The following is a 10,263-nucleotide window of genomic DNA, read 5'->3' on the forward strand; positions in this document are numbered from 1 at the left end:
TTTGTTAAATACATTTGTGTAAAGCAACAGCTCTTATAACTGATGTTAATCAGCAAATTTTTTATTTATTATTTGTGATTTATTTTAATTTTTTTAGGGGTTGATTTTGTTGTTTTGAAAATGAACAATGCATTATTCATTCTTTCACAGAGATAAAGAGATTCCTTCTCGTGTAGGAAAGTACATGGTGCAGTTTGTTTTTGCTGTAAACAAAAACAAGCCCATCTGGAGCAGCCAGGTAAGCTTTGATATTTATATTTGATACATTAGTTTCTGAGACCTCTGCACCACCTGCATCATCAACAATACTTTCCTCAAAAACCTGTTGAATACAATCTGAGACTTGTCTTCTGCCCTCTATTGGAGTTATCTGTGCTCTGCAGTCAGTGGCAGGCTTTAGGCAGGTTTTTCCAATATGGCTGCCTTCATAAATTGACTTGCTAGATTTTTTGCAGATTTTGAAAAAGTTGTTACCTATTTTCTTTTCTTTTTTATGAATATGTACTTTTTTTAAAGCAACTAATAATTCATATTTTTTAAAGAATGTTATAGTAAAATTTTTAAATGTGTATCAAATATGATACAGCAGGTGTGTATATATATATATGTGTATATATATATATATATATATATATATATATATATATATATATATATATATATATATATATATATATATATATATAAAAGGTAATTTAGCTTAGTCATCAATGTATTTCATGATGCAATCTGCATTATTCCTGCTACAATGTCAAATACAATATACAATACAAATAAATAATTTATAATTATTTGTTAAACTAAGAATTAAATGGTCATCTTGGAATTAATTTTTACTGATTCCATACTAGTGGAAATTTGATTTTTGTACATCCAATTTAATTTTGTAGCTTGCTAATGTCTGTTCAGTAAAACAAATAATTATCACAATCTGTTAGAAATTCAGAATACACAAACGTTATTTTTCAGATGGGGAAAAAAGAAAAAAAAAACATTGTTGAAATTATCCGCATGCTTATGGATGGCAATTCAAGTGACTCCTTAGTAGGAGTGGACATTCCAAAAACCATTATCATTATTTGTTTGTTATAAAATATACAGTACATTTTGTTGTGATCAGTAAATTGTCATTTACTGTCACAAATGTATTTTATTTTGTTTACATTTTGTTTGACCCCATAAGCACTTAAATTTCCAAAAAATAGAATCTTCTGTTAATTATTTCATATCAGGCTTCACAGGGTTAATGACAACTATTTCTCCTTAGGGTAATGTCAAAAATGCACATGGCACACTGTAGTATTTCTTGTAAATAGATATTATATGCAACATAAACCTTTACAGGTCTAATTGGTGAATTTTGATGCAAGGCAAGTGAGTCTAATGTGTGCGCTCACCTCAGCACAAAGTTGTGTATGTATAAGACACAGCTGGCAACTTGTAGCACATATTCTGGATTTAGATCTAGATTCTGTATCTATTGCTGTGCTTTGACCACATTTATGTTGTGTGTATTTTTGTGCCTTGTTTGTGTTTTGTCTTATATCAGCCAATTGTTCCGGCACAGTGTAATGAGATTTATTATATATTTTTTTTCTTTCTTCAGATTGCTCTGAGTATTGTTGCCAATAAGCCATTTAAACTGGTCCCAGACACACTTCCCTCAACTCCTGTGGTCTCCAACAGCAGCAATCTAGCTGACCGTACGCTTTTTGAAAGGCTATGCTTGAAAGTTATGGTGAGTTGCTTTGAGTTTTTTCAGTCAGTTCGTTTTGAAAATCTTTTATAGTTCCACAAATACACATTTCAGCATTATTACTAATCTGTGTAATTTCCTTAATAACAAATCAAGTGGACTCATTAGACCATTTATTGTTTCGCAATCGCATATCACAATCTTGACCATAATAATCGCAACGTGACAATTTTTCCCAAATCGTGCAGCCCTACTGAACAGGTTTTGTGTGTGTTTTGCTTAACAGGATGAACACAATAACCCAGCAGGTATGGGGATTAAAGGAAAGGTGATTCTGACTGTGACAGCTGTTGATGATGACGATGCAGATCTTCCTCTGTTCGAAAACAAGGCCAAGAGTCTAACATACGATCTTATTAATGGGGAGACTGTTATCACGGTAAGTGTGTGTGTGTGTGGCAAATGGAAAATACACACCCTGAAACACACATTGTTTGTGGGAATATTAGTGATGACCATGGGAGAATCTGATGCTAATTTGATTGTGTGGTCTCTAGGCCTTGGCGCTTATGGAGAATAGTCCAGGAACTGATGGAGCCGAGTACGCACTCCAGTTTCGTCCCGTGCTTGAAGGCCCCAAATCAAAAGCCAACACCATCCCTCCTTATAATTTGCATTTCAGGTTCTGCAATGGTCAGTGTGCAGATCTTCGCATCTGCTGAAGCATTTAACCTGTATTTTTTTGTTTGTTTGTTTGATTTTGGCCTTGTTAGTGCTAGTTTTGAAGCTATATTTAATAGTTTTGTGGATTATTAATAAATATCATATTACTAGTATCATGGTGACCTTTTAGAGTTTCAAAGTGCAACGTATCATGGGTTCTCACAATAATTCAAATTTTATGATGGTCTCAAGCAAACCGTACCTCGTCATCCCATTATAATTTAATCTTTTTTTACTCACTTGGATGACTTAAAGGCTAAAATAAGTAAAAGTTGTTCCAGATGTAATCAAATGAGCATTTACTCTGTAATGGTTTCTTCAACCAGGTTTGTTTAAGCAATTTTTTTATCTCAAGTAACAGGAAATAAACGAATTAACCTTTTATTTTATATGTATGTAAATATGTACAAATTAGTGCCATAAATGCAATTAAGATTTTGGGTCTTTTAGATGCAGAGAAGCAGAAATTAATGGCTGCTATGAGTGCGAAGAAAGACCGTCTGTCTGAGTCTGTTAAAGTCTACAGAGATATTTTGGAGACCAACAAACAACTCACAGCTGAGCTTAAGGGTACGTGCTAAATTCCTTGTTCACTTGCTTTGTTTTAATGTCTTGTTTGTAGAGTATTCTCTTTATGTCCTGAACTACTCTCGGTTTTTGTTTGTGTTTATTTTTAGGTCAAGTGCAAGCTGCGAGTACTAAAGAAGCTCAGCTGAAACAGGAGATCAAGAAAAGCAGCGTAGATGTTTCAAAATTAACTGATGTATGATAACATCTATTTCTTTACGCACATTTACAACCCATATTTTACTCACAATATAACCTAGTAAATATATCAAGTGTTAAAACTAAGGAAAATGAAAAAAAATTAAGTATTGTTTAATTTGATCGCTGCAACACGTTCCAAAGGAAGTTGGGATGGGGGGGAGCTTGAAATGTTAGTTACTATAAAGAACATGACGAGGAACATTTTGCAACTAATTAGGTTACTTAGCAAAAGTCAGTAACATGACTGGTTATCAAAATAGTATTTTGGAGTCGGAGGTAAAGCTGAGCAGAGGCTCACCAATCTGCAAATATCTGTGGCTGCAAATTGTGGAAGAATTTCAGAATAATGTTCCTCAACATCAAATTGTGAAGAATGTGCATATCTTATTTAATTTACCTAATATCATTCTGAGAATCTGGAGAAATCTCTGTGCGTAAGGGACGAGGGCGGAAATCTATATTGGATGTGTGTGATTTTTGGGCCCTCAGGCTACACTGCATTACATTACATAATCATGCTGTTTTTAAGTCCCTGAATTGGGCACACTTCCGGAAATATCTGTTTGCCATGTCATCCACAAATGTAGGACACTGTGTTTTATAATGCAAAAAAGAAGTCGTATGTGATCATGATCCAGAAAGCCAGAGAGATTTTACAATGCACCGAGGCAAAGTGGAAAACTGTTCTTTGGTTCGATGAAACAAAATGTGAAATTGTTTTTGGAACTCATGGACGTCACATCCTCTGAACTAAAGGGGAGAAGGACCATGAGTTTCAGTGCTCAGCTCAAAAGCTAGCGTCTCTTGACTGTACGAGGCTGCATTGGTGCCTATGGAATGGGCAGCTTTCACATCTGGATAGGCACAACCAATGTTGAATGGTTTATACAGGTTTTAGAGCAACAGACCTCTCACCATTTGAAACCGTTTGGCGTATCATGAAACAAATAATATGACAAAGAAGACCCAGGAGTGATGAGCAGCTAGAATCCTGTATCAGCCAAAATGTTTCTTTCCCCCAAATCCAGCAATTGGTCTCCTTATTTACCTTCATTTATTATTCAAGTATCTTTGTATATAAGGGAAAATATTTGAGTGTGAGTCTGTTTGAGTTGAGTATTTGTATTCAGTGTTCATGTAGAATGTTCTACAGTTCTGTTATATCTTTTGTTTTAAATTTGAATGCTGTTATTGTTTAATTATTTAAAACCGTGTGACCCGACTCCAAATACTAAAAAAGCTTAAACCATTCTTTGTATGCTTGTGTTTAGGTGGCATCAATTGATGGCTTAATTGCTCAGATGACTGCAGATTTGGAGAGGCTGAAGAATCTGCCTCAGCGAAAATGCACCATGCCTGATCCTTTCAAAGGCAGCCAAGGCGTTCTAGGAAAGGTGTGTCTGTACATGTGGTAGACTCGTTTTCTAAAACTCTTGTATGGGATGGTCAAATCATATTTATTTCTAACTCTGGTTTAGAAAAGTAATTAGAAGCATTTGTTTTGGTTTATAGATCGCACACCTGGCACTGGTGAAGGACGACGACGAAGCAAAGGTCATTTCCTGGCATATTCTTGGCGACATGGACTGCGTGGTCACCGTGACCACAGCTGCAGCGAAAAAAATCTACGATGAAACACAAGGACGACAACAAGTCATGCCCCTTGAGACGATATTCTGGAAACAAAGTAACAGGTGCCTTTAATATAATGAACAATGAATATCCATCGGGTTCTATTTTGCAGAAGTGAATAAAGGTAGGGAAATGGGTAAATGAGATGTGAAACAATTGCAAGACGCATTCAGATATTCAGATGCATTATCCTGCAATTACACACCAATCACGAGCTGCTATTTTAGAGAGGTGTGTAATGAATGTATGTTTATATATAACGCTGCAATGGTATTGCATAACATGGGTTAGAATTGAATACAGAGAATAACACTGAGCCATGCAAACAAAGCAGCGGTGAACTTTACAGTGACAGGAGATACAGTTGACATTGACGACTCTGGTAGTTAGTTTTCAGTATTATACATTTTATTGCCAGATCTGTTTATGGATCTGTTTATGGTGTATGATAGAGCTTATGCTTCTTGCCAAAACCTCATTTAAGAAGGGAGTATCCACATCCTTTTGACTTTGTAATGCATTATGATGTATTCCTTTTTTATTTGATTTTTTTTTTCAATTGTGCATAGGATTATTTTTTTAGTAGATTTAAGGTCAAGGTCGAGTGTATACTATCGCAGATGTACAACAATTCACAAGATAATGATAAAGGACATGCTGCAGTTAGAAACTAAAGTGTTCTTCCTCTCATTCCAGCAAGTTTTAATTTTATAGTGTAGAAAATGTTCAAATATGGCACTTTTATAGATATAATTGGATTTAATATTAAGTAAAGCCTGTAAGGGGAGTTCCTTGTTAACTCTAAGTAAAATTATGATGGTCATAAACTGATATTTCCTCCCCCACCCCCCCTTTATTTTACTTGTTTTTTCTTTAAAAAAAATAAATAAAAATTTCTTCAGTGATCTTATTCATTGTTAAAAATCATCTAACTATTTATGTGGGGGAGTTTTTGGTTTTAAACAAAAAACACATTTACTAGTAGGTTTGGATTAAAGGGAATGTTCATCACAAGTTGGTGAATGAGGTTTAAAAGTGTATATAGTGGGCTTAGTCACTGAGCTTTTCAGCTTTTCCTCATATTATTTGTCGCTGCTTTTGTGTGTGCGCGTGACTGGTTTTATGTGTGTTTCTGCATTAGGCCACTGCCCCACATCCGGAATGGTCAAACTTTGTTCCGTCCATTAGGAAACCCCGTGTTTGTCAGAGATCTGCTAATTTTTCCTGAACATGCAGAAAGCTGCACCATGGGTAAGTTCTCAGAGCAACACACATGTCACACATGACTCTTCTCCTGCATTCTTTATCCTCCCCAAAGCCATTAATGATGGACAGATTTAAGTCTGAGCTGAATCATTAATTCCAGGTTGAGTCATGTAGGGTGGTGAGTGGGTTAGTAGCTTTAGTGTTCCCACTGTGTTGGGTTTTCATAGCAGTGGCCCATGATGTTATGCGGCATGATGTTCTGCTGTGTGAGTAGATTAACTTCCCCTCCCAGATTGTTTCCAGATGACAGTTTCAGCGTGGGGGCTGCCATCATTTACTTCCATGGCTGGGGGTAGTTGTGTTCTGCCGCGTGCAGGGAATGACTTCTGTAACTAGAAAATGCTGCATGTATATGCGTTACTGTGAAGGAACCCCTGGAGTCTGGATTGTGCACACAGTACAATGTTCCCTTTGTCTTTTAAATCTAGATTTGTGTTTTGTATGTGTTCCATTTTTTTAGGGGGGGGAATTTAGATTTTTAAATAAATTAGATTTCAGTTGTTACAGATGCGTATATGTTTGGTATTAACAAGGTTGCACAGTGTTTATGTAAGCAAAACCCCACTTTGTTCTTTTTCCACTACCCAAAGGTAATCCTTGTGTGTGATCATTCTATAAACTACATTTCAGAGTCCAAATTGCCACCAGGGGTGTGTGTGTGGGGGAGAAAGAGAAGTTAAAACAAACAGGGGAAAAAAAACTGTATGATTGAGGTAAAAATCTTTATTTTTTTTTCTCCAGTCTTTGCCAATATTCTTGGTGACACCATAATAGTGGACGATTTGGATTCCGCTAACCATTACCGCAAGGGGGTAAGTGTGTGTGTGTGTGTGTGTGTGTGTGTGTGTGTGTGTGTGTGTGTGTGTGTGTGTGTGTGTGTGTGTGTGTGTGTGTAAGGATGATTTCTGACATTAAATATGATGCCACAAACAAGATGCAATTTTGACTCAATAGATTGATGTAACTAGGGCTATTTTTAACCTGAGTGGAGAAAAAAAAACGATTCAGAGCTATAATATAAGTTCTATTGAATGCACGTTGGCCTGTGCCTGGTGATATTTAAAGAAGTTTCCACAGATCCTGGTAAGAGTTAAATGTTTTTTCCTGTTTAAAGGAAAACTCAGGCAGACACTAGTTCAAAAAGTGAACGTGAGACAATCAATGTATTTACGGATGTGTGCATTATGTAGCGAAAATCTTCATTTGATTGCAAACCTAAATGCCATTCGTGTCCAGTATAAGCTAGAGGATTTTCCTTGCAGTTTTTGCAATGATTGATTTTTTCTTTTAATGAGATTGTCCTAAAAATGCAGCAGTTGAACTACACAGCTTGAAAGCATTGTGGAAAGCAGAGGCCCTGTGTTTTTCCCTTGTAGTAACCTGCCTCCCGTATACAAAAGCATCCTATGGGTAGCCTGGATTATATAAAAATAACAAACCTTTTTTTTTTTTTTTTTTTTTAAATATAAGAATTTCAACACACACAAATGTGAACATGTGCCAGATCTTACAACTCCGACAACAGCGTATTACAGGGGTCCCCTTTAACAGAGCTCATAAACACCATCGACCAGTGAAACCAGTGTCCAAAGAACAGTCACATATGAGAGAATATTAGTTCTGTAAACACTGACATACAGATGGAATATGTTTAAAACCCTGGAAATATACATCAAAAATATAGTAACATTTTATTGCTTGCTATAGAAGCATTTACACAATTACTTTTTACCCAAAGTTTTCGGCTGTGTCTTGCTGTCCAGGTTGTCCAGTGTAAGATGCAGTGTCCCACTCTGCTGACACGGAAAGGGGAACGTATCCGTAGCAATGGCAAGTTTGGCGGTTTACAAAACAAAGCTCCACCAATAGAGAAGCTGAGAGGACACGTGTTTGGAGCACCACTGCCTCAGGAATATCACACCATTTGCAAGCAGAAGGGTAACTCTTAACTGACTTACTCTTGCTTCGTGGCATTTCGTCACCTCTGTGTAAAGGGTTTGCGAAACCTACACTGTTCCTTGCTTGAATCTTTTATTAGATTTTTTTTTTTTCCCTTTGTGAATTGCACAATTCAAGTTGATTGTTTATGAATGTCTATGATTTATCCTTTATAATTTTTCAGTGCATGGCTGTATTTCAGTCCTATTTAGGACAGAGGCACCATTTTAACTCTATACTTAGTTTAACAAAACATTAATTAATTGTTCATGAATACCATTCATGTGTGGCTATTAGGGAATTATTTCATGTTTTATTAGTAGAAATGTGTGTGTGTGTGTGTGTGTGTGTGTGTGTGTGTGTGTGTGTTCTGCCAAAATCTAGATATGTTTGTAGTTTCTGAAATGGCAAATTTGAACACTTCTGCTTAACTTGCATTACATATTGGGGATCTCAAGGAAACGATCAGAGCAGAGTCTGTCTTGAACTGGGAGAATTCCTCTATGATGTGGACAATATGGTGTATTCATGCACCGTTCGTATTATATTTACACACCATTCAGCTTTTTATTCATTCTGAAAAAGATGGAAGAAATGCATGGGGATGTTTTGTATAGGCCACTTTCTAACTCTGCCTTGGGTGTCTGCATGCAAAGTTCATGCACGGTAAGGTGCTCGTTTATAAACGCAGCAAGAAATACAGTGTGCTTAAAGAAAACCAAATAGCTAATTGTGATTTCTCACGTGTTTCTCGTTCCGTTTCTAAACTTTTCTGATCAGACACCCGATAGAAAAGCGTCCATGATGCGTCATCAACCGAGAAACGTGCTTACGCAGAATTAAAACCGTTTTAAATGTCAACACATTTGGAAAAGAGGTCAGAAGAACTGACGTGTGTGTTTGTGTTTGTGTAGAGCTTCTACAGCAGTACTCTGTAGCAGTAGAGAATGCATTAAAAGTCAAAGCTGACTATGAAATGCACATGGAGTATCTGCAGAGTCCTCAGATGAAGAAGAAGAAGCAGGAGCTCCAACAACAAGAGAAGGCGCTCCGAGAAATCGAGAAAGAGCTTGGGAACGAAAGTGAGTGGACAATTTTGTCGAGTGATATGTGTAGTATGCGTTTTGGGTTCTAAAGGAGCCACGGGTTAATGATCAGGTTGGTCCTGCAGGAAAATAGATGGTGGACAGACCGATAAAAAGAAAAGAATTTCGAAGCGTTTAGTTGATTTGCATGTTAAAACTTGCTTTCTTTACAGTCAGCTCTCCTGTGCGTACCTCCCCTGGGTCAGGAAAAAGGAACCTTCAAGACGAGGATGAGGGGTCTCCTTCGGTAAAACGGCCTCGACGTAAATCCCGCAGACTACTGGGTATAAAGCTTTTTATACAAATTCGTTCATTCAGTCCGGCCATTCTAATCATGTGATCGGGAGCTTCAACAGTAGACCAGTGTGTGCAACATTTTATCAACATTAGGATTAGCTACTCTGTGATTTCTTTATTTTTGGTGGTAGAAAAGCTAAACAACTGCAGCTAATGGGGTCTCCAGCAAAATTCCATTCCTTGTGTGACACACATTACTAGACTGTGATTTTAGTGTCAAAATTGTGCAAGATTTAACACCTGAGTTTTCATTGAATGGAGATTTGTGTAACCTTGAATGTCAAACTCATATTGTAATAACTAATACGTCTTTTTTTTTTCTTTTCTTTTACAGATACTTAAATGACCATCTCAGAAGTACAATAAGTGCCAAATAAAGTGTGTTTTTTGACTGCTGCAGCATGAAGGTGTTTGAAAACAGAAAACAAAACAGTTTATTAAATGTGAAGTATTTTCTATCCGGGAGTGCAGTCTATCTGTTTTAGTTGGAACACTTTTTTTTTTTTATATTTTTATATCTATCTATATATGTGTAAAAGGAACTACTATTGCTACATGTCAAACTGTTTCTCTTTGCCTTGAACAGAAAGAGAATTTTTTTACGTTATGGACCATGTCCACACTGACCTTTTTATGTTTTTTTGTATTTAAAGCAGGAAAAAAATATATGTTTTTACTTGATTCAGGCTCCGTTTCTTTACTGAACACAATCATGACACTTCATATGTTATATTTTCAACATGAGTCAAACTTTGCAGCTTTGTTTGTTGAAATCATTTCCACCAACACTATTGTGAACTGCTCTAGTGGCATGCGTGGGGACATTTGTACACACAGTAACACCTTTCTGTTTTGGTG

The 10,263-nt window shown here is 36.5% G+C and overlaps 1 protein-coding gene across 1 annotated transcript in view; it reads left to right on the forward strand.

Annotated features, from left to right (window-relative positions):
* The window catches only part of smchd1 (structural maintenance of chromosomes flexible hinge domain containing 1), a 38,257-nt gene extending 28,171 nt beyond the window's left edge, over positions 1 to 10,086 (forward strand). Inside the window, exons 36-49 of the mRNA XM_046851566.1 lie at positions 151 to 238; positions 1,607 to 1,738; positions 1,983 to 2,135; positions 2,254 to 2,389; positions 2,870 to 2,989; positions 3,097 to 3,182; positions 4,459 to 4,581; positions 4,700 to 4,881; positions 5,961 to 6,070; positions 6,827 to 6,897; positions 7,849 to 8,023; positions 8,938 to 9,105; positions 9,282 to 9,392; positions 9,740 to 10,086. Of these exons, the coding sequence (XP_046707522.1) occupies positions 151 to 238; positions 1,607 to 1,738; positions 1,983 to 2,135; positions 2,254 to 2,389; positions 2,870 to 2,989; positions 3,097 to 3,182; positions 4,459 to 4,581; positions 4,700 to 4,881; positions 5,961 to 6,070; positions 6,827 to 6,897; positions 7,849 to 8,023; positions 8,938 to 9,105; positions 9,282 to 9,392; positions 9,740 to 9,747 (1,663 nt within the window). The 3' untranslated portion in view covers positions 9,748 to 10,086. The remainder of the gene's footprint in view (positions 1 to 150; positions 239 to 1,606; positions 1,739 to 1,982; positions 2,136 to 2,253; positions 2,390 to 2,869; positions 2,990 to 3,096; positions 3,183 to 4,458; positions 4,582 to 4,699; positions 4,882 to 5,960; positions 6,071 to 6,826; positions 6,898 to 7,848; positions 8,024 to 8,937; positions 9,106 to 9,281; positions 9,393 to 9,739) is intronic.
* The last annotated feature ends 177 nt before the right edge of the window (positions 10,087 to 10,263 follow it).

Source organism: Silurus meridionalis, chromosome 6 (genome assembly GCF_014805685.1).
Source record: "Silurus meridionalis isolate SWU-2019-XX chromosome 6, ASM1480568v1, whole genome shotgun sequence".
NCBI classification, from domain to species: domain Eukaryota; kingdom Metazoa; phylum Chordata; class Actinopteri; order Siluriformes; family Siluridae; genus Silurus; species Silurus meridionalis.